General features: G+C 41.7%; 1 protein-coding gene across 2 annotated transcripts in view; it reads right to left on the bottom strand.

The window, feature by feature from the left end:
- Positions 1-4636: 4636 nt before the first annotated feature.
- Positions 4637-24643, bottom strand: part of LOC136163260 (aldehyde oxidase 2) — a 78608-nt gene continuing 58601 nt past the window's right edge. For both annotated transcript variants that reach the window (XM_065927703.1, XM_065927702.1), the window contains 8 exons: positions 24023-24097; positions 23229-23281; positions 20671-20785; positions 18733-18798; positions 18431-18619; positions 17965-18132; positions 7215-7290; positions 4637-6178 (listed from right to left, as the gene is read on the bottom strand). In XM_065927703.1, the coding sequence (XP_065783775.1) occupies positions 7237-7290; positions 17965-18132; positions 18431-18619; positions 18733-18798; positions 20671-20785; positions 23229-23281; positions 24023-24097 (720 nt within the window). In that variant the 3' untranslated portion in view covers positions 4637-6178; positions 7215-7236. The remainder of the gene's footprint in view (positions 6179-7214; positions 7291-17964; positions 18133-18430; positions 18620-18732; positions 18799-20670; positions 20786-23228; positions 23282-24022; positions 24098-24643) is intronic.

Here is a 24643-nt window from a genome sequence, read left to right on the forward strand (position 1 = left end):
CATGGAGCAGCAAAGAGTCAGAGACAATTCAAGAGACTGATCACAGCACAGTACTTTCTTGAGCACAAGGAACCAAGAGACTGAACAGGTGGAAAAAAATCTTACTTACGTTACAGTCTCTGCTCTTGTAATATTTGTTTAAAATGGAAGAAGCTCTTCCTTTGTTATACATTTAATGTTAATCACATTGGGCTTGTTCAAAGTTAACACAAAGTTCCTTGTATCTTCTCCCTGGAATGTAGTCATCTACTGGTTACAGTTAATCAATAAATTATATTTGTTGTAGGATATGAAATTTATTCATTTAAATTGTAAGTGAGCTGTGTTTGTCAGATCCATTACTATGTAAATTGCGTAGGCTCTCCTGACATATAGAACAATTTCGGAGTCCTGTGTCTGTCTGTTTTTCCTTGCTAGCTATATGTCAGCATCTAACTTTAAAAATGTTAAACCATGACTCAGGTCACACAATGTGTTGTGAGCAAGGTCAAAGATATAGTCAATGAGGGAGCTAAGAAGATAACACATCTGGGAAGGAAGACATGAGGAACTGATATGGGAAAAAAGGAATGCCAGAATAAAAGGTATACAGTTGGATTGAAAAACAAACAACTCCCAAAACGAAACTGTTCATGTCCTACAGGGCAGAAAGCCTCCTGAGACCACTGGCATTATCTTTTCAGCGGTACAGAAATCAGTTTTGAAAGCACTTTGTCAGTGTCCTACTAGTTCACACCTGTGTTAGTTTCCTCCTGATGCTGTAACAGATCACCACAAACATGGTGGCTTAAAATAACATGGATTAACTATCTTACGGTTGGGAGGTCATGGGTCACAGCGGGCTTAACATCTAAGTGTTAGCAGGACTGTGTTCCTTCTGGCAGCTCTGGGGGTGAATCGATTTCATTACCTCTTCCAGTTTCTAGGGATGGCCTACCTCAAGACCTAACTTTGGTCAGAGTGTAAACCCTAATACATAGTAGATACATAAAGTTCCATTTCCTTAGAGTAGTTCTGTCCAGTGTAACTTTCTGGGATGATGAATATGGTCTCTTCTGTGCTGTTCAGTATTATACCCACCAGCCACACATGGCTATTGAGTACTTGATAGGTGGCCAAGGCAGCTAGAGAACTGATTTTTAAATTTAATCAATTAAAGTTAAATGCTAAATGCTTCCTGGATGGCACTAGTGGTAAAGAGCCCGCCTGTCAACGCTGGAGACATAAGAGACGTGGGTTCCACTCCTGGGTGGGGAAGACCCCCTGGAGTAGAAAATGGCTACCCACTCCAGTATTCTTGCCTAGAAAATCCCATGGACAGAGGAACCTGGTGGGCTACAGTCCATGGGGTCGCAAAGAGTTGGATACAACTGAAGTGACTTAGCAGGCATGTAGGCAAGCTCTAAATAGCCACATGTGGCTTATAGCCACCATAAAGGCAGAGCATCCCTGGAGCATCAGGTTACTCATTAATGGGTTTGTTAGTGTTGGAGTATGACTTCTAAACGTCCACGGTATTTTTTTTCCCCTTATTTCCAAGTTTTGGGAAATTTTTCTTAACATGTACAAGTAATATAAATAATTCATTCAAGAGATTAAAATTCAATAACAATGTAACCTGACTTCTTTGTCAAAGAACTATAGTTTTTTTCTTGTTACCTTCCTTAGATGAGTATCTGAGTTACACAGTATAGGTTTCACAAATACTTTCTGTTTGAATAGAGCACATTTGTTTGCTCTTCCTTAGTCAAACATGTAAAGCATCAGTTTAAGATAGACCCTGTGGTGAAGGATGAGTAAAATACAGTCCCTGCCACCTAAGTGTGTCTGTTGTCCAGAAGGGGAGGATATATATGTAGACAGATAGTGGGAGAGAAAGAAGAACCAGGTACAATAGGAAGTGAAGGAGGGAAGAGCAGTTCTATCCCAAACTGTATCTGTTAGCCTCAGATCATTGGCATAGTGAGCTGAATAGTGTCACCTCAAATTCATGTCTACCTGGAACCTCAGAATGTGACTTTGTTTGGAAATAGTGTCTTTACAAATGTAATTAGTTAAGATGAGGTCATATTGGATTAGGGTGGTCCCAAATCCAGTGATTGCTGTTTTAATAAGAGAACAGAGAGAGGTGGACACAGACACAGAGGGAAGAAGCCGCTGCTGTTGCTGCTAAGTCGCTTCAGTCGTGTCCGACTCTGTGAGACCCCATAGACGGCAGCCCACCAGGCTCCCCCGTCCCTGGGATTCTCCAGGCAAGAACACTGGAGTGGGTTGCCATTTCCTTCCCCAATGCATGAAAGTGAAAAGTGAAAGTGAAGTCGCTCAGTCGAGTCCGACTCTTCGCGACCCCATGGACTTCAGCCCACCAGGTTCCTCCATCCATGGAACTTTCCAGGCAAGAGTACTGGAGTGGGTTCCCATTGCCTTCTCCGACAGGGAAGAAGACTGTGATGATGGAGGCAGAGATCAGAGTGATGCAGCTACAAGCCAAGGAATGCCAGGAGCCTCCAGAAGAGACAAGGAGGGGTTCATTGCTAGAAACTATGGCTTTGCCAACACCTTGATTTCAACATTCTAGCTTCCAGAACTGTGAGGAAATAAGTATGTAAGACATTCAGTTTATGGTTGTTTGTTACAACAGCCCTAGGAAAGAATACCTTTTTTTTTTTTTGGCCCTGCCATGTGATTTACGGGATCTTAGTTCCCTGACCAGGGATTGAACCCTGGCTATAGTAGTGAAAGCACTGAGTCCTAACCACTGGACGGCCAGGGAACTCCACCCCTGCCCCCTGCCATTTTTTTCTTTTTTTAAAGGAAGTAACGCAATTGGAAAGGGTACTCTCTAGCTCACAGAGTTGAATGCTGGGCTGAAGAAGCCAGCCTTCAGATATGCAGGAATAGGGGCACATCTGAGGATCTCAGCGGTGGAGCTCCCAGGGCCATGAGATCCTTTAACCCTTCTGTACCTCACTCCAGAGTCTGACTTTCATCAGAGAGACTCTTGACCCAGCTTATCCTGTGCCTTTCCCAGCAGCCCTCATGGTGGAGGACAGGTGACTATCCAAAGGAAAAGACCCCCAGCAGATAAAAATGACAGATGACTACTCTGCCAATGTTTGGATAGTCCTTTTTGGAAGAAGAAACTCCAGTTGCATGCTACTCATTTAGCAAGGGAGGGTGGATGGTTACAGATCTTGAGAAAGATTGTCCTGGCAGCTCTGTGCCAAATGGTTTGGAGCAAGATCAGCAGTGACGTCAGCCAGTGTGGAGTTAAGAGAGGGTGGAGGCATCTGTCCTCTGCAGTGACTCTGCCAGGGAAAGAGCACTCTCGTTTTGCAATCCGTGGTTTCTTAATATTGACTCATTCAACGTGAGTAGGGAGACAGAAGACGCCTTTTTTTTCCTGTCTCCAACTATTGCTGCCTTTTTTTTTTTCTTTAACTTTTTGGTATCTTGAAAATCAGAAGGCATACTTTTTGCTACTTGTCTACCCAGTTATGTGAGACTGATCAAGTGTTTTTCACAGTTCCAGGGATAGAGCTGGGAGCAGACTATTTTTTCATTTCCATGAGAGAAAACCCACCCAGAGAACCCAGGCTCTGAAGGCAAATATACAAATGCCTCCTGTGTACCCAAGACCCCCGGGGAAGAACTACGAGGGTTCAGAGAGTCCAGATGAGTGTCAAGGATTACAGTTTCTCACTGTTATGGGCACCAGGGTTCTTACATGGAAAAGGGGGTGGAACTGTCTAGACAGAGAAAGGGAACAGCATCTCGCTCAGTGGGTCCAGCTGGTATAATGGGCATGAGTGACTGGGCATTGTGGGACCAGCTATTTCTGAAGGAGACAAAAAAGTAAAAAGTAGCTAACAAAAGTGGTTAACACCCTGAACTTGTGTAAAAACTGTCTGGATGGGATGGTGATACTAGAATAAGTCTTTGCTCTGCACACGTTTGTATTTTTTTTAACTGTGTGAATGTATTACTTATCCAAAAATTCTAGTTTTAAGTTTTATCCTTTACCAAGCCTTATAGGGGGCTTCCCTGGTGGCTCAGATGGCAAAGCATCTGCCTGGAATGTGGGAGACCCGGGTTCGACCCCTGGGTTGGGAAGATCCCCTGGAGAAGGAAATGGCAACCCACTCCAGTACTCTTGCCTGGAAAATTCCATGGACTGAGGAGCCTGGTAGGCTACAGTCCATGGGGTCACAAAGAGTCGGACATGACTGAGCAACTTTATTTACTTTACTAAGGCTTATAGAGCTCAAGGAACTGGTTTTTAGGATGTGGCTTCAAATATGTCTTTTTAAAAAAGTACTTATATCCACACCAGATTTTAGTGCGTCAACTACATGAATAACTTTTATTCAGATCCCTCTGTTCTTAGTGCTTCATAGTTCTCAACCATGACAAATGAAAAATCCTTAGCCCTAATAGGCCAAATTTTAAAATATTATGTTTATCATCATTTAAAATGACACAAATGATAAAAACACACGCATTTCTCACATTCATATTTGATTACATAGTTAAGGATTTTATTTTCAAGAGCCAAAACATTTTTTCTTTATTACTTCTAACTTATTTCATTCACCCTGGCTACTCCCACTAAGTTCCCAGCTCTCCTGCTCCAGTGTGCAAGAGTCTTGTATCATTTATGCCCTGCCCATGACCCTTCTGCTCCTGTCCCACTTCCTCCTTTGGGCTCCTGTGGCCCGGTGGAGCCTCCCACCCCTGGACAGGCCTGTGGACAGCCACATCCCAGGCCCTTCAATCAGACGTGCTCATGGCCTTCAATGACCCTCAGAATAGACTACATGCCCAATCTTGGCCTTCTTTCCCCAGTCACCCAGCACTCTCAGTTCAGCCTCACCTCCTTCATTCACTCCAGGAGTCACTGCAGATGACTGGTGAGCCTGATGGTATGACTTCTGGTTGACAGAGCATCATTTTCCCCCCTGACTTTTTGGTCAAGTGAGGCCTAATTCATATGCTGGTTTCTCCTTCTCTGAAGGCCCCTAAAATGCAGGCTAGTGGAATTTGATGGATTCTGCATGTTTTAACTACAGCATAAAGGTGATTACAATTCAGGATCCTTTTGCTCCACATTGTTGTCGTTGTAGTTCAGTCACCCAGTCGTGTCTGAATCTTTGCAACCCCATGGAGTGCAGAACACCAGGCTTCCCTGTCCCTCTCATCTCCGGAAGTTTGCTCAAGATCATGTCCATTGCATTGGTGATGCCATCCAGTCATCTCATCCTCTGTCACCCTCCTCTCCTTCTGCCCTCAATCTTTCCCAGCATCAAGGACTTTTCCAAGGAGTCATCTGTTTGCATTAGATGAGCAAAATACTGGAGCTTCAGCTTCAGCATCAGTCCTTCCAATGAGTATTCAGGGTTTCCCTTAAGATTGATTGGTTTGATCTCCTTGCTGTCCAAGGGACTTTCAAGAGTCTTCTCCAACACCATACAATTCTTTGGCATTCTGTCTTCCTCATGGTCCAGCTCCATGGCACCTACTTCTACATGTGGAAAACTGAGCAGTTAAGTTTTTCTGAAACTGATAACAGAGTGGATACTTTTCATAACCAAATTAAAAAAAAGTGTTTTGTAATAATATATTAAAAATGTTTTTACATTGCTTTTCCCCTCCAAATTCCAAAAGAATGTTAACCAGTTGCATAGCTGGCTTACATGAGGAAGATATTCCTTTGCTGTCCAATGCACATACATAGACCCATAGCTACTCCACAGTTAAAACAAAATGATACAAAACCTTTAGGAATTTTGTGGTGTCCTTGCACTGAATCAAACACATCTCTGGGGAAACTAATCACATGTTCATCTGCTGAGAAGTATCTTTCATTATAAAACTGTAACCTGGATTACTAGTTCAGTTAGATTGGATGGGCACATAAAGGGAAATACATGATATCTTCAGAAAAAAATCAACGTTATGCTCCTTGCTATGACAAATGCAGTGTTTGATTGGTGGTCTTTAGGCTAGAAAGTCTAAGTCAACAATTTGAAAGTAATGATTCATCTTTTTAATATAATAAAATCTGAATAATATTTCTAAATTTTATGTCTTCCTCCCACACACAACAATACAAGAATATCAGTTTGGAGTCCAGTTAGCATTAACAAACCATCTTTTCACTTGTGAAAAACTGAAACTCCTGGGAAAAAAGAAAAGATAATAATTATAAAGGGGTACAAATTTTATATGTGAAGAGAACAATATGTAGTTGACAAAATGAACTGTAAGCTTCACAGATTTGAATGAGTACACTTAGGTAGTTACTTATTCTCCCTTGCCCTCCATGTCTTTCATTTATAAAATAAGAATCAGAGAGATTATATAAAATGAGATCAGATTTTTGGTTGTGCTGGATCTTCATAGCTGCTCTGGCTTTCTCTCGTTGCGAAAAGCTGGGCTACTCTCTCATTGGGCTCGGGCATCTCACTGCAGTGGCCTCTCTTGTGGAATATGGGCTCTAAGGCAGGGGGGCTTCAGTCGTGGTGGCTCCCCGGCTCCAGAGCACAGGCTCAGTAGTTGTGACTCATGGGCTTAGCTGGTCCGAGCCCGCGGGATCTTCCCTGACCAGGGATTAAACTCACGTTCCCTGCATTGGCAGGCGGATTCTTTACCACTGAGCCATTAAGGAAATCTGGTTTTGACACATTTTTAGCAGAGATTTAAAACGTTATGGGGAACACACACACATATATGATTTTAGTGTGAATAAATTTAGTAAGGTCAGTGTTCAGCACAGAAAGCAAATACATGAGAAAGTTATGCTTCTCTGAAGAGTGCAAAAATTTGAAATTGCAGGTAAAGGAAGATAGTTAAAGACTCAGGGAATTCCCGGTGGGTCAGTGGCTGAGACTTCATGCTCCCACTGCAGGAAGCCCAGGATCGATCCCTGGTCAGGGAACTAGATCTTGAATGCCACAACTAAAAGATTCTGCATGTTGCAGCTAAGACCCAGTGCAGCCAAATAAATAAATAAATAAATATTGAAAATATTGGATAAGATTAAAAAAGAAACAACTGTACTCTAATAAAGATTAATTAAAAAAAAAAGAGTTTAAAAAGGAAACTTGATTGACACACTTGTGCAATCCTAAGATATCACAAAACACAACTTGAAAACCACTGGACTAGTTGATCTTGTCATTTTGAGTAATTCTCTTTCAGCTTATTGATCTTACCTTTAAGGCAATGACAGCAGTGTTACGCTACAGTGATAGACCAGGGTTTAAATGTCTTAGGATCATCTCTTGGGATCTAAGAAAGAAAGTAAATTAAATACTAAACATCATAATACCTTTGTAATATTTCACCAGGAAAATGATATCAAATCTGTAGGTTTTGAAAGATGTTTTTGATGGGAAGCAGCAGGATCTTCCTGGGGAATGGAATTGTACCGTGCCTTTCAAATGACAACTCTGAAAAGATAGGGGGTCAGCGCTGTTGTCTCTCCTAACCGTTACACTGCCAATTAAGAGGGCACGCTCTGGTGACTCAGATGGTAAAGAATCTGCCTGCAAGTAGGAAGCCTCAGTTTGAGCCCTGGATTGAGAAGATCTGGAGAAGGGAATGGCTATCCACTCCAGTATTCTTGCCTGGAGAATTCTATGGACAGAAGAACCTGGATGGATACAGTCCATGTGGTCACAAAGAGTTGGATGTGAGTGAGCAACTGACCCTTTGCCTTTTTGGATTTTTTACCTATCTTCTCTGCCTCTCAGATGTGAATCCCCAAGAGAATTATAAATCCAATGAAAACCTTTGTGGGAGGATGATGGGAAGGGCAAAGGGGTTAGGCTGAGAGTTGCTTGTAGTTTACAGACCTAGACTCCCCTGCAGGGATCTGAGAAGAGCCCCATCTACATGCCTAGCCAAATGGTTTGGCTCCAGTTAAACTCAGGCCCATATCTCTATTCTGGGCTAGAAGCCCCAAGAATTTAACATCTTTGTCCTTCTTCCTTCTGGTCCGCAGCTCCCATGTGCAGAATTCTCTCTGCTGGGTTTGTCCCAAAGCAGAATAAGCAGAGTCTATATTACCGCCTCCTCTGCTGTCATGTTTTTGTTTGAAGAGTTGACTTTTAGTTACAAAAGTGTTAAAAACATAAAAAAACTTTCTGTAAATAATGAAAAGTTATAAAGATTTCAGAAAGCTTGTCTCCTGATATTTATTTCACAAAAAAATACAAAAGGAGGACAGAAAACCACAAACAGAAACACAGCCCAACCCCTAACCTGTCAGGATATCTTTACCAGTCCCATTCTTACTGTTTGCTTTCAATCTGTACTGAAATGTAAATAGAGGGATAGTTTGCCCTCCTGCGAGGGACTTCCCTGATTCTCTAACGGAACTGCTGCCCTAGGATTTACTTGGCTGTCTTACTTAGGGTCAGCCTGTTCCACCTGGACTGGACTGGATGCAGGACAAAGCTCCTCAGTCTTGTCTGAGGTAGATTCAGGTCAGCTCATCTGTTAAATTGTAGTCTCTCCAAAAACCTGTTCCTATTCTTGTCACCAGACCAGGGTTCCTGGGGCACTCTTCTGCTTTGGGACTCATATCAATGCTCATTCTCTTGCTGCCCCAGCCTTCGTGTGGCTCACCCACTCCCTTGCTTCTTGAGCGAGGACCCAATTTCCCTTTTTCCCTCAAGGATCCCGGCTCTGGCATGTAAACAGACCTTCACTGGCCTTTCATGATCTTCCCTCACTTCTCCCTTGTTTAGGGCCATCATTCCCTTTCTCCCTCCCCCTCTTTTTCCCTCTTGGTTCTTGATAGCTATGATTAAGGCAATATATTGACTTTGGTGGTCAAGACTGATTCCACTTATAGCTAAACCTTCTGAAGTATATTTGTGCCCAGTCTCACTGGTTTCAACGCCTAGTGTCATCAATCCAGGATTGTTCATCATCGTCACTGTGCAATAAAGGATGAACTCAGGAGGCCTCCATTGTCCAAACTCTGCACATTCCAAAGAAACGGTTAGCCTTTGACCAACTCCTGGGAGTAACACCCCAGCCCTTGGAATATCCTGCCTTGTAAGAGTGCCTTTGTTTACCTGAGGTCTTAATAACATCACTTGACTTCTGGAAGGGCTGGACACTGAGTGACTAAGGTCAGCTTTGCACACAACCTGTGCCTACGTGACTGATCCCTAATAAAACTCCTGGACACCAAGGCTCAGACGAGCTTCCCTGGCTGCAATCCTTCATGTATCTTCTTCTTCCACATTGTTGCGGGGGAAAGTAGGTGGCTCTCTGTGACTCCACTGGAAGAAGACACGCTGAAAGCCTCACCTGGTCTCTCCTGGACTTTGCCCATGTGCCTTTGCCTTTGAGGATGTTAATCTATATCCTTTCACTGTAATAAGCCATTACCACGAATAGCAGCTTTCTGAGTTCTGGGAGCCCATCACTGAATCATCAAAACTGAAGATAGCCTTGGGGGCTTCTGACCCAGTCATCATCATCATCATCAATGTATATTGACCATTTACTATGTGTGACAGCTGCTAAATGCTTTTCATGTGTTTTATTCAAACCTTTTAACGACGCTATAAGGAAACTAGAGTTATTCTCTCCATGAACATTTTCTGCCATTTTATAAAGAAATTAAATTATCAGAGTGGTTAAATGCATCATCAAAAGTAGGGCTGGATGGCTGATTCATGTTGATGTATGGCAGAAACCAACACAATGTTGCAGAGCAATTACCCTTCAATTAAAAACACATTTTTTTAAAAAAAAATTAGGGCTGGGATCGAAACCCCGGTGCGTTTGACTGCAGGGCCATATCCTAATCACAAAGCTAAGAAAGTGTGCAATAACTCCTTTCCCTGACTGGGTAAGATGGCTGCCTTTTCCTGTTTCCCATTCTGCATCCCTTATTCCCTCTTAATCTGAGGGATGCCTCCAGTTTTGCCAGACTAAAGGAGCAACCTTCCAGAGACCAGGCAGGAGAACTTTTAGATGCAAAAATACACATTCACTAGCAGTATCAGATCATCCCCTTCGGCAGCAAGAAAGGTCACTGCATGAAGTCTCACCACGTGTTGCCTCCTGGAACAAGCATGTTCAATGTGGGACCAGTTTCAGCACCAAACCTCTTCCAAGACAGCGTGAGAGGCAGGGAGGAGGAGGAGGAGGTGAAGAACGGGCCAGTTCGAGGCTGTCTGAACGTGTGTAGGTGTGTGTGTGTGTGTGTGTGTGTGTGTGTGTGTGTCCCGCCTGTCTGACTGTGCGTGCCTCTCACGGGAGCAGGACCACAGGCTCGGCGTCCTGGGGGAGCCGCTGCAGCCGCCCAAGTCACGCGGTCTGTACTGCGCTCTGTGTCACAGGATCCGTGTCACTGAGGCAGGACTGTGCCGCCTTAAGATCCTGCGGGTCGTCTGCGGCTCAGCCTCTGGCAGAACAGGCTGGAGACCGCATGTTTCCACACGCTGCTGGAGTAGCTTCCAAAACCATAAGGAAAGGGCATGCAGGCTTGTAGGACTGGCAGTATATCGCCCCCTGCTCAGAGGAACGCAAGAGTGTGTGTGGGTAGGATATGGGTTTGAGGACCAGCATCTGGGGGCGAACCAGCTGAGAACAGCGCAGGTGAAGTAGGCGGGTCACAGCCAGGAAGTGCGCACATGCCTTTCCTCCTCCACCTGCCAGGAAGGGCTTCCTTTCCTGAGCTAAACAGGCGGCACTTTTCATGTTGCCAACTCTCTCAGAGTGTGTGCACCTAGAAACGCAAAAGCAGCAGGGAGGGAAAACGAGTCATGGGTCCTAATGAGGCAGAGGGAGGGGAGTAACTGCAAGGAGGCTGTTTTAGGGTTTCCTTTTTTTTTTTTTCCTAGTTTTTTCCAAATCAAAGTATAAATTGATTTACAATATTTTATGTTTCACATGTACAGTATAATGATTCAACATTTTTATGGATTATACTCCATTTAAAGTTATTACAGAACATTCACTATATTTCCCTTTGCTGTACAATATATTCTTGTTGTTTATTTATTTTATATTGGGTTGTTATTATGGGAAAACCCAAATGAACTTTTTGGCCAGCCCAATACATAGTAGCTTGTATCTTAAAAAAAAAAAATTTTTTTTTTAGCTGTACCGTACAGCATGTGGGATCTTTATTTCCTGACCAGGGATCGAACCCACACCTCCTGCATTTAGGATTGTGGAGTCTTAACCACTGGACCTCTGGGAAGTCCAGTAGTTTTTTTGTATCTTTTAATCTTAATGCTCCTCCCTCCTGCCCTCTCCGAACTGGTTATGTTTTAGGTTTTCAAAGTGGAGAAGGTAAAGATCTTCAGAAAAAAGACACTCGCCAACTTTATAGACTTACAGGGCAGGACAAATTCTAGAAAGCAGTATTTTTCTAATTTTTAAGACTGTGTATTCCTTTATGTCTCTGAATCATAAAGATTTTTTTTTAATGAAATAATTGTTTCTAAGTAAAATCCTAATTTGAAAGTGCTGATTAGGCATTTTCTGTATACCTTTAAAGGAAATTTCCTCTTTTTTTCCTTGTCGTATTTTAAATGACTTTACAAAATACATTTCCCAAGAATTACAATTTTCTCACTCCCATCACTAGAGAGGAAATTTTGTATAGGAATGATATTTCTGATGGTTTCTGTTTGAGCCAGGCTGCGCTGTTGGGCTCAGAGCAGAAATTAACACCAGCAACATTGTTCTAACCAGGAGGGAACCACCTGAGAAAGGGCCCCTGGGGAAGAGCCACAGCTAACAACTGTAATCAAGGTGACCATACTGCATACTGGTCGTGTGACATTTGTTTGGTCATACTGGCCAAAAAAATTTTCATATGATTATTCAAGTTGTAGAACTTCTTACAACAAAAATGCTCCAGGGACTTCCCCCGTGGCCCAGTGGTTACGACTGCATGCTACCAACGCAGAGGGCACGGGTTTGATGCCTGGTCCAGGAACCAAGGTCCCTTTTGCAGCCAAAAGATTTTTAAAAAAGCTCCAGGCTTCTCACTGATGCTTAAAGCCAGTTATCCGTGAAAGTGGCTGCTAAGTGTTAAGGGCTGGTTTTTTTCCTGCCCTTAGCAGGTCAGCTTGATTTAATGTGGAAAGTCTTTTTAAGCCTCTGGGAGAGGCATATTTTGAAAAAAGGTCATTAGCAGTCATGGATATTTGGTGGAGACCAGAACTGTAATATTCACGTAGTAACTTGTATTTACACACTACTTTTACATGCATTATTTTACTTAATTCAAAGGAAAAATACTGAATGTTTAACCATCATTTCTGTTGAAGAAGTAGCTATACACCGGTTTTTGTTTACCTTGTGGTTATAAGAAGGTTATTAAAAGAAGAGATCTGGGACTTTCCAATGCTCATGTTCTAGTATACAGACCTTCTTACTTGTCAGAACAAATTGTCTTTTGACAAAAGTATTCACAGACCAAATACAAAGAGTATCAGTATGTTTCAAAAAAAATTGTTTTCACAGTACAGTGTTGTATGCCAGTGTGAATCCTTACTTATCTCAACTAAAAGCTAAGTTGGAGTTGGAGCAAATGTATCGGGTTATTCGAAACTTTCGTTTGGTAACATCTTCCAGAAAAACAGGAACAAGCTTTTTTAAAAACCTGAAGAAACTTTTGGGCCACCTCAATAAATTCTAATACAGGTTCAAATTTGCTCTAATGTGCCAAAAAAAAAACTGGTCAAGAGCCAGGCTATGAGAATTTTAGGAGGCCTGTTGTGTGAATGAATGAGTTTCTAAAGATCTGAAGCAGTAGATCTGCATTGTGGTAGAGGTTAGTTGCTAGGAAACTGCTGACTGGATAAGAACTATTCAGGTTTCACCCTGAAGATGTGAAGATAGAGTGGCTTGACCACATATTTCTATTTCTTTTATCTCTCTGCCATGGAAAACAACAACTGCAGCCTTTCAGTTTTGTTTTTTTCTACCAGGGAGGCAAGATCAGAGACTTGTGACGAAGGCCATTTTGAGGACTACTTTGAATCCATTGAAACTGCCCCAGGGCATTTGAACTGGCTCTTCTCTGCCTGGAATACACCCTTACCAGCTTCATGCTTGTTCCTCCACTTCATTTAGGCCTCAGATCAAACATGAATACTCCAGAGAAAGCTTCTTTAATAATTTAAAATAATCTATCACATGCTAGCTGCTTACTCTTCTGTTCTGTGTCACAATATTTATCACCATCTGAAATTATACTGTGTATTTCTTTACTTGTTGACTGTCTGGCTTTCCCAATAGAATGTAGGATCCATTTGGCAGAGATTGACTATCTCAGTGTTTGTTTTTAGTTCCCAGCAGTGCCTGGCACATGGAAAGGGCTGAGTACATATGCTAGATGAATGAATGGATTGTAGGGTGAATGATCAAAGCTGGGCCTCATCTCTTACCCCTTTGACTGTAAGAAAAGGTTAAGGCTAGGTTAGAAAAGTTTGTCCCATTGACATCAGGGATAACCCAGAGTTGGGCAAGCACCTATACTTTACAGCGATTGTCTTCCCCCTCTGCTATGCTGTAAACAGCTAGAGAGAGAGAAGGTGCCTGTGAGTCTAGTTCACCACTATACTCCTCAACCTCAAACTATGGAAGAAGGGAAATATTTAATTTCTTGAATTTGAATAAGACATGAAAGGTGAGCAGGGGATTAGCTGAGTGAGGAAAAGCAAGAAGATGATTCCAAGCAGCAGGAAGAGCTGGTGGAGGCATCTGTCCTTGATGTGTGGAACAGACAGATGAAAGCAAGTATAGCTGGCGTGGAGAGACAAGGCGAAGTAGGATACCTCGTGAGGCAGGAGAAGTAGGGGAGTGCTGGCCAGGTTGAACTCCGCAGGTTTATAGGCTTGGCAGGGCAACATAAACAGTTTTATCTTTATCCTAAGAGCGATGGGAAATTGTTCACCTTGTGTACATGCTAGAAGGACACAATCACATTTGTCATACCACACATCTCTGGTTGCAATGGGTGTAGGGAGACCAATTACAAGACTGCTTTGACCCAGGCTAGAGAGATGGAAGTCGGACTTAGAATCTCTAGAAAATAAGCTTCTTGAAGGTAGAGATCACTCTGTTTGATTCACTGCTGTATTCTTAGCACCTAGATTAATGCCAGGCACGTATTAGATCCTCAATAAATGTTTGTTTAACGCATGAATGACATAGTAGTTAGACATGGAGTCAATAGAAATGGAGGAAAATAGACTGACCTCACGTATATTTGAATCAATGAGAAGACAGCCTTCTTCAAATCCTTGATGAGACTTGGGTGATCCAACAGTTTCTCTGTTCTAGCCTACAGACCAGTTACGAGGTCTGTAACTGGTCTGCACCCTATAAACCTGTAGAGTCCAGGGTGCAAAGCACTGACTCATTAGAAAAGACCCCGATGCTGGGAAAGATTGAGGGCAAGAGGAGAAGGCAGCAACACAGGATGAGATGGCTGGATGACATCTGATGGCAACTGACTCAATGGACATGAATTTGAGCAAACTCAGGGAGAAAGTGAAGGACAGGGAGGCCTGGCATGCTGCAGTTCATGGGGTCACAAAAAGTTGGACATTATTTAGTGACTGAACAACAGGAACATGACTGGTGGAAGAGATTGTTAGGGGTTCAAACTGACAGGGTGTGATGAGGGACTAGCTACTGAGTATGAGAAAGAGAAATGTTGGGTCAAGTCCAAGGTTTCCGGTTTGTGTCACTATATGGATGGAGGAATACTGACATTTCCTGGGACAGGAAGTGACAGTAGAATCTATATTCGTGTGTTTCTGGTTCTCTTTGTTAAACTGAGAATCAGGACTTCCTCCTCTCTGTCTCTTTCAGGAGGCCCCGCTCAAGGCTGGCTCTAATTGTTCTCTCTCTACTGATGTACACCTGAGGAGATTTGTAGGCTAGAAGAGAGAAACCATTGGGTCACCCAAGTCTTGTCAAGGATTTGAAGAAGGCTGTATTCTCATTGGTTCATATATACATGAGGTCAGTGGAATTGCTAGGAATATTGTGGGTTGAGATAAAAATGAAAGATAAGAGGGAGGTGGGAGCGGGGGTTCAGGATGGGGAACATATGTAAATCCATGGCTGATTCATGTCAATGTATGGCAAAAACCACTACAATATTGTAAAGTGATTAGCCTCCAACTAATAAAAATAAATGAAAAGAAAAAAAGAATGAAAGATAAATGGTCTTTCTCAACATGTTCTAAGTAGCCTTAATAACGGGAGGGTTAGTATTAAGAAGTTAAAACTTCTGCCCCGATCCTGCCTCCAAAACTTGTTCCAGTGGCTATAAATAAAGATTATAAGTTTGGGGGATATATAATTTTGGCCAGGTATTTTCTCTTTGGGTTTAAGCAACTATATTTTTTGAGTGACATTGCATGGGAAAATGACCTTCTCAATCCAGATTTCCTGTGAATGCAGGCTCAACTGAGTCACTCCCCATTATACTATTCAAATCTTTTAAAATATTTACATTAGGGATATCCCAATTTTGTAGAATGAGTATATAAATAGGATATATTATATATATAAACCTATATGATTATGTGTAACATTCACTTTACAGCAGAAACTGACATAACATTGTAAGCAAACTAAACTACAATAAAACTTTAAATAAATAAAACAAAAAACCCTATATAAATTAAAATGTGGTTAAAAGTGTGCATGTGTGTGTATTTATAAATATATATACACATAACCCAAGATGGTTATGTTATGGTTATTATGGTTATTTTTGGTTAATGGGATTAGGGCTGATTTTAACTTTCATCTTATTCTTTTCAGCATTTTCTAGTTTTTCCATAATGGACATGTGTGACTTTCGTGAAGATAAAAATGCTTGTTATGCAAATGAGGTTTGTAATATGAAATATAGATTATAAAATGAGGTGATATTTAGAATGTATCCATTTATGAATATTTTAGAAAATGGGAGGTTACTCTCACATTGACTCTGATCATTTAGTCGATGGGTGTACAAATCAGTACATGTTTTATATCCATGAAGGCATTTATTAATCTTACCATGAAACCATCAGATTTGGGAGAAAATGTGGCCTCCTGACATGGACCAGGTAGCTGACAGGCTGAGTTTCAAATGGTGAATGAAATTAAAGTGATTCACATTTTATCACAGCATGTGACAGAGTGACTGCCAGACAACTGGACTATTAAAAGCAGCCTGAAGTCTTGGAAATGAAGAAATTCATTTTCTAAAAGCTGGGACATTTGAAGGCTGAACATGTTCAAGTAGGCAAGAAAGGAAGATTAGTATCTTCTATTGTGTTTTTTTTTGGTTACCTGAATCTGCCCCATTCCAGAAAAGGATATTTATTACTGTAAAAGGTGATGGAGAACTTCTGTTTAAAGGTCAGAAATGCTTGTGCTTTGGGGAGTGGAGGTCACATGATTCTGCAGGTTCGTGTCACTGGTGCTGTTGTGAATGGGCAGACACGGCTCTCCAGGCCGGATCAGCCGGAGGAGTTCCTGCGGTGGAGGAGGGCAGGGTCTCTGGCCTTGACCATCTGAGGAGGGACTGGCCCCAGGCAGACGATTGGAATTCTTTCTATGGACAGTGCAATTGGCTGAGGGTCAGCCTGAGGGGCAGAACCATCTCTGGGAGATGGAGGGAAATCCAGGATAGTCAGTATTATTGGAGTCCAAGAAATGCTGAGTCAGATTTGGAGATGGGGAGAGGACTGGATCACGCAGGGGAAGGAAATGAGTAGTTATGACACATCCATTTAAGTAATATTCTTAAATCCTGGATCACTTTGCTCTTTCACTCTATGGCTGGCTGTTTTGAGGAGGTCAGTTAAGTATTTGGGTTTCTTTTAATATAGTTATGAAAACACATTTCTTTTAAGAAGAGAGGCAAAAACCACTACAATATTGTAAAGTAATTAGCCTCCAACTAACAAAAATAAATGAAAGAAAAAAGAAGTAGAGAATCAGTTCTTTTCTCTCTAGGAGGCAATTATTACTTCTTTGGAGCCAGATGGTCTGGGCTTGAATCTTGACCTTGGGTAAATTACTATACCTCAGTTTCCTCAATAGTAAAATGAAGAAAGTCACAGTAGTTACCTGATAGAGTTGTAGGAGCTGTAGAGTAGTGAGATAATCTGTAAAATATTTAGTCAGTGTGAACTACCCTTACCATTGATGTAAGGAAGCTATGAGGAAATCAGTGCAGGGTGGAACCAATGACCCACCCAACGTCGCGTGTCTGCCCCAGTCAGCAGGCTGGCATTGCTGTGTGCATGTGTGTATAGCAGATGGCTCCCAAATCCTCATCCCTGGGCTGGGAGGCACTGCTGTGAAATGAAATGAAGTAGAAAAGCATCAGCGGGACATGAGACCACATGTTTCCTGAATAAAGGACAGACTGGGTGTACTCTGTGTTTGTACAGGGGACATGGAAAGTGACATTATCAAATACTTCTCCATGACCTGGGTTATTTTTTGTGTGTTTGTTTTTGTTGAAGAATTGGATAGATTAGGTAGGATAGAGGGAGGGAATACTTAGAATGGTTTGGTGAAAACGGTCCGTTGTTTCACATTTAGCTGTTTGTTTCTGAAGCATGATAAATTATCCTACTTGAAGATTGCCCAGATGATTAAGTTACATAACATGGGGAAGTGCTTTTCATAAAGTTTAAATTACTACATATACTAAAAGGTATTTGTGTGAGTATTTTTATCATCTTGATGAGCTTGTATCTTATAATGTGCTCTTATAATCTGATTATAATTTACCTGAGTAAATTATATGCAACTTATAAGATAAGATATATATTTTATAGCTTATAATTTTTTTATAATTTATATATAAGATTTATATATAATCTTATAATTTACCTGAGTAGTCTAAGGTGCAAGATATAGAAAAATCACCTTTTAGGAAAATAAACAGTAATTCCATACCATCTCTGTGAACCGATCTGCACAGGCCATTCGCACCCATTCTGGAGTCGCTGGGCTCCTCATTGTGAAGTCCTCAGCTATGTCTCTTTCTTTGCGAGCTGCAGCCACAGCATCAGTGATGGCAAAGAACACGGAAGACCCCAGGAACATCCCAGACTCCCCCAGGCCCTGCAAGGAAGCACATTTGTCTTAGAGGCTTCTATACTAGACCATCAGCCATTGTAGGTTAGGGGCAGGTCTTTTTCACCACTGTATCCCCAACTCCTAGCACAGCATCTTACATACAATAATTTTCAGTAATTGCTGACTGACTGACTTACTGACTGAGTAAAACTTGTGTACTCTTAGAAATCCTAGTATCACTTGAAGTTTAAAAATCCTGTGTGGGTTAAGTAGTTGTTCGATAGGAAAGGTAGTGTGTGTGTGTTTAAAAACACATTGTGTAGTTGTAGGTTTGAATGCTTACCTTGGATGAATAGAGGGTTAGTGGAGTTTGTGATGATGGCAACAAGGAGACATTAAACTCCTCTGGGACATCGCTGATGGTCGGAATTTTGTACTCATCTGGGCCTCGAGAGTACAGGACACCTTCTGGGGAATATTTCAGCTCTTCAGTGGTATAAAGACCCATGCCCTGAATAAATGCACCTTCAACCTGAAGAGGGAAAAATGTCAGGCTCTGTGATAGTGCGTGCTTTTCAGAAGGCCTTTACCGACCCCACAATGACTCTCAGAAAGTGACATCCATCCAGGTGGGGCAGCACCTACCTGCCCAATATCGATGGCCGGATTTAGACTGCAGCAGGCATCCATGACGATGTCTGTTCTGATTTTCTGCCAAAATTAAAATTACCTGACTGTAAAAACTTGAGTTAAAAATACTATTTTAGGGTTTATTCAAATGGTCCCAATTTATTCCAGGACTCTTGCTGGTTGATTAGCACTACATGGAACCCCATCAACATTAGAGGTGGTAAGACATCTACCAAGTTCTTCAAATTTAGTGCTAGGAGGACTGTTGATGACCCCAGAAGGTCTTCTGAATTCATAGTTTTGGTTTATCTTAAGTGACTTTAAAGTCCATGATATGTGGGTGCGTCTGGGTATCACTTAGTAAATAAATGAGCCCAATTGTTCATCTGATTCTGAAGCTGGATTTGCGATTCTATTAAAATCATGGGCTCATATAATCCTCATAGTGCTTTGCTCTAGCTGGTATTATTGCCATTTTACTGAGGAAATCATGTAGCCACAGTGGCATGTATGAATTTGGGAATTTGTAAGATCTTGGGTGTATTAAGGGTGAGTGTTGAGACCAATTTACTTCCTTCCCAGAGAAACATCACACTAATCTGGTCCTTGTGTTGTGTTATTGGGCACGTGCACGCAGGTTGTGGAGAAGCCACAGAAAGCCCTGTGTGCCTGTGATCGATCTCAGGAATATCTCTGGTACTACTGATCTCAGTACTACCTTTGGGATAATTGACTTCAGGAAGATATCACATCACTATATGCTTTTAAAGCGTTTATTCAAGACAGTTTACTAAATTACCTAGTCAGATAGATAACCTGATATCAATAACCTCAGATATGCAGATGACACCATCCTTATGGCAGTAAAAAGGAACTAAAGAAAGAGCCTCTTGATGAAAGTGAAAGAGGAGAGTGAAAAAATGGCTTAAAACTCAACATTCAAAAAACTAAGATCATGGCATTCAGTCCCATCACTTCATGGCAAATAGATGGGAAAACAAGGGAAACAGTGATAGACTTCATTTTTTTGGCCTCCAAAATCACTGCAGATGGTGATTGCAGCCATGAAATTAAAAGACACTTGCTCCTTGAAAGAAAGTTATGACCAACCTAGACAGCATATTAAAAAGCAGAGACATTACTTTTCTGACAAGGTCCATCTAGTCAAAGCTATGATTTTCCATTAGTCATGTATGGATGTGAGAGTTGGACTATATAAAGAAAGTTGAGTGCGGAAGAATTGATGCTTTTGAATTCTGGTGTTGCAGAAGACTCTTGAGAGTCCCTTGGACTGTAAGGAGATCCAACCAGTCTATCCTAAAGGAAATCAGTCCTGAGTATTCATTGGAAGGACTGATGCTGAAGCTGAAACTCCAATAATTTGGCCACCTGATGTGAAGAACTGACTCCTTGGAAAAGACCCTGATGCTGGGAAAGAGTGAAGGCAGGCGGAGAAGGGGATGACTGAGGATGAGATGGTTGGATGGCATCACCGACTCAATGGACATGAGTTTGAGCAAGCTCTGGGAACTGGTGATGGACAGGGAGGCCTGGCATGCTTCCGTTCATGGGGTCGCAAAGAGCAGGGCACGACTGAGCGACTAAACTGAACTGAGATAGATAACTTGACCTTCCTTTAGGAATAGATCCTTTTTTTGAAAGAAAAAAAAATGCAAAACCCCCAGACCCCACAAAACTTTGGAATGTAATTTTTTCTGAGATAGAATAAAAATTTTAATGCATTTTAGGCTGTCATGAGCAATTCTTTCTCGACTACCTCTTTTTGAGTGGAAATTTAGGATGAAGCTGAATCTCTCGACATTCCCATGGAATTGAAAGAATCTTGTTCTTATTGTACAAGTACTACATAATGAAAGGGGGTTATTAATGTAAACACATTTTGTTGTTGTTGTTGTTCTAACTTGCCAAGAGGAAAGCTGTCAAATTACTTACTTTGTGGGCTCCTGTCAGGCAGTCAATTTCAACCTCAGAACAGGCTGCTCCATAGACATAGTAGGGGAAAGGGTCTCCCTCTCCCTTCTCCCAGTCCATGAAGGCCTTGTAACCCCTGATGGAAGAAATAAAGTCCTTTAGCTTGTAAGGGGGTGCAAACAATATTGATTTGTTTTAAAAGTTACCAATATTTTCATTAGCATTTTATTTGATTGTTGTTGGTTGTGACCACCTTTTAAGCTCAATTAAACTGCTCCCTGTGTTTGCAGTCTAGCTTGTTACAGCAACCCTAACATTTGCCTCCATTTTTAAAGAGGAAATGCTTTGTGCTCAAGTTAGGACGCCAAAAAAGGAGAAACCAACAAACTATTTCACTCGCTCCGGACCTCACAGGGTGTCTGTATCTTGAGGAATTAAGATTTAAGTTTTAGATTTGCACATTGAAAACCTCAACTGGTTTTTATTAGGGTTCCCAGGATCCGGGAAGTGACTGCTACTGCTGCTAGGTCGCTTCAGTCGTGTCTGACTCTGTGAGGGACCCCTAGATTGTGCTAATTGAACTCATAAGGGACTGACGGTAATACAGGGCTGGTGAAAAAGGGCCGGTAATTCAATGTGTTGTTAATGGAAGATGGACCCAGCTAGAGGGCTGATCTGCCCTTTTGTTGGGCAGATGAACTCAGGAATTTGGAACTCATTATGTACAGGGCAACAGACTGGTTCCAAATAGGAAAAGGAGTATGTCAAGGCTGTATATTGTCACCCTGCTTATTAAACTTATATGCAGAGTACATCATGAGAAATGCTGGGCTGGAGGGAGCACAAGTTGGAATCAAGATTGCTGGGAGAAATATCAATACCCTCAGATATGCAGATGACACCACCCTTACGGAAGAAAGTGAAGAGGAACTAAAAAAGCTTCTTGATGAAAGTGAAAGAGGAGAGTGAAAAAGTTGGTTTAAAGCTCAACATTCAGAAAACTAAGATCATGGCATCCGGTCCCATCACTTTATGGGAAGTAGATGGGGAGACAGTGGAAACAGTGTCACACTTTATTTTTTTGGGCCCCAAAATCACTGCAGATGGTAATTGCAGCCATGAAATTAAAAGATGCTTACTCCTTGGAAGGAAAGTTATGACCAACCTAGATAGCATATTAAAAAGCAGAGACATTACTTTGCCAACAAAGGTCCGTCTAGTCAAGGGTATGGTTTTTTCAGTGGTCACGTATGGATGTGAGAGTTAGATTGTGAAGAGGGCTGGGCACCAAAGAATTGATGCTTTTGAACTGTGGTGTTGGAGAAGACTCTTGAGAGTCCCTTGGACAGCAAGGAGATCCAACCAGTCCATCCTAAAGGAGATCAGTCCTAAATATTCATTAGAAGGACTGATGCTGAAGCTGAAACTCCAATACTTTGGCCACCTCATGCAAAGAGTTGACTCATTGGAAAAGACCCTGATACTGGGAGGGATTGAGGGCACGAGGAGAAGGGGACGACAGAGGATGAGATGGTTGGATGGCATTACTGACTTGATGGACATGGGTTTGAGGAAACTCTGGGAGTTAGTGATGGACAGGGAGGCCTGGCGTGCTGCGATTCATGGGGTCGCAAAGAGTTGGACATGACTGAGTGACTGAACTGAACTGAACTGATGTACAGGGCATTGGGCTGACTGTTACCTTCTTTCTTCATGAGATTTTTCTGGGTGTGCGTAGTTTGTTGGTTTGTTTCATTTGATTGTAAAACTAATGTCAATACTTCCTGCATTTGACAATCAGCTCTCCTCTTTGTGGGTGCTTCCCTGGTGGCTCAGCAGTAAAGAATCTGCCTGCAATGCAGGAGACACAGGAGATGCTGGTTCGATTCCTGGGTTGGAAAGATCTCCTGGAGAAGGGCATGGCAACCCACTTCAGCATTCTTGCCTGGAGAACCCCATGGACTGAGAAACCTGGTGGGCTACCGTCTATAGGGTTGCAAAGAGTTGGACATGACACGTGCATCTACTGAGGGCCTTCACTGCAGGCACTGCACCAGTGATGAGTGGTGACGACCATCCTATCCGTCTCTCCATCTCTCTTGCTTTGTTACCAATAATAGAGCCCATTCAAAATTTTTTCTCCTCAGCTGATACACTAACAATTTCTTTCTGATTGAGTTCAGAAGCCAAATTAAGCATCTTATCCATCTCTCTTGCCCAGAAAGGAGCTTCAAAATAGAAAGGTTTTATGATAAAGGGAGGGGGATTTGTAAAACTGAGTTGCAACTTATTTCTAATGATATCTTCTTACTGTTCATAGTAAAGAATAGTAAATAATGATTTGATGTTACAATTCATAGTTATTTATTTATTTTTACAAATTAGAGGTATTTTTATTATTTACTATTTTTTTGAACATAACTCAAAGGCCTATGTGAAATCATGGAATTTGGGGCCTAGCAGGAACCTTAAGGACCACAAAATAAAAATTTATTTTACAAATGAGGGAACTGAGGGCCAGAGTGATTTGATGGCCTCATATTTTCTTAGCCAAGTCAAGGCATTATTGTAATTTTTACCTGAAGTATCCAGTAGCTGAAAGACTGATTCTTTGTTCAAAAGCAGCTTCTATCTGCAGAATGGGCATATTTAGTCAGAATAAGATAAACATACCATCTGAGAGGGGAAAATGAAAATATTCTATATACCAAAATTCACATTTGACAATTGTTACTGGTGCTTTGTTACCAATAATAGGACCCATCTTAATATTTTTGCTCCTCAGCTGGTATACTAACAATCTCCTTCTGACTGAGTTCAGAAACCTAAATTAAGCAAATAAAATAGAATCTTGCTGCACATCGTGATATAGGGGCTTAGTTCACAAGGTATTTACAGCTTCATTTCTAAGTGTCGGAACTCTGGCCAATGCGTGTGCCAGTGTGAGATAATTGTTTTAATGAAATAAGATATAGGACATTGCTAAGTTCGATGAAACAAGTCATTTCCCTTGAGGCATATTCACAGTTAGGCTTTTTAGTTTTCTCCGTCCTTACTTAAAGCATCACATTTTTACGTCTTAGGAAGGCTGTCTTTTCCTCTTTCTTATTCAGGCAGAGAGGGTAAGTCTCTGGTAATTCCTCACACACTTCTGTTGCTCCTCTCAGCGATGCTGTTTCCTGGCTCTTACCCCACTAACATCTGGGATATTTCATAAAGCAATCCTGGGAATCCTGCCTGGGAATCCTGCTCTCTCCCACAGCGTCCTGCTCCTAGGACTGAGTCCGCGTGGGACGACCACGCACTCCACGGCACTCTCGGCCCCGGTGTGGACTACCTTCTCACTTGCAGTTACAGACAGAGCGGAACTTACCCATTCCTCCCAGGCACCTTCTGGGTTTTTCTTAATGATGGGCTCAAGGCGTTTCAGAAGGATCTGACAAGCATTCTTAAAGGAGTAAAGAAGTGAAGGCTCGTTAGAAAGACTGTGGTGGTTAGGATTTGAAGAATATTGAAAGGATTTGAAAAAACTTGAAAGAATATTGGTGGATAATTGACCAGTTCAGTGAATGCTTATGAGGTGCCTGACACCGACACAGGGGGAACTCAGGGATGGTATCACACCACTCCTGACCCTGAGGAGCACATCTGTTAGAGAGTGTTTTCTCTTCCTCATTCATTTCCTGTGAAAACATGGGCTCAGTTGAATTTATACTTTCAGATCCCCTTTCTAAGAATATTTATGTTCTTAATTCCTTCCCCCTTTGTTCCTAACCCTAACCTTCTTTCACTTTTTCATGAAATGAAAAATTTTATGAAAATTTCATGATAAAATTTCTTTTCACTTTTTAGCCATTATGATCAGTGGAACAAAATTATTTTCATTCAGATTTGTGCTTTTCAGTCTATAACAATGATATGCCAGTATCCCTCTGGGTCTGAAATATTGTTCAACTCTCTGTCTATCCTTTTATCCTTCTGTCTGTTCATCCAT

This window comes from Muntiacus reevesi, chromosome 3 (assembly GCF_963930625.1).
Source record: "Muntiacus reevesi chromosome 3, mMunRee1.1, whole genome shotgun sequence".
In the NCBI taxonomy this organism is placed as follows: Eukaryota; Metazoa; Chordata; class Mammalia; order Artiodactyla; family Cervidae; genus Muntiacus; species Muntiacus reevesi.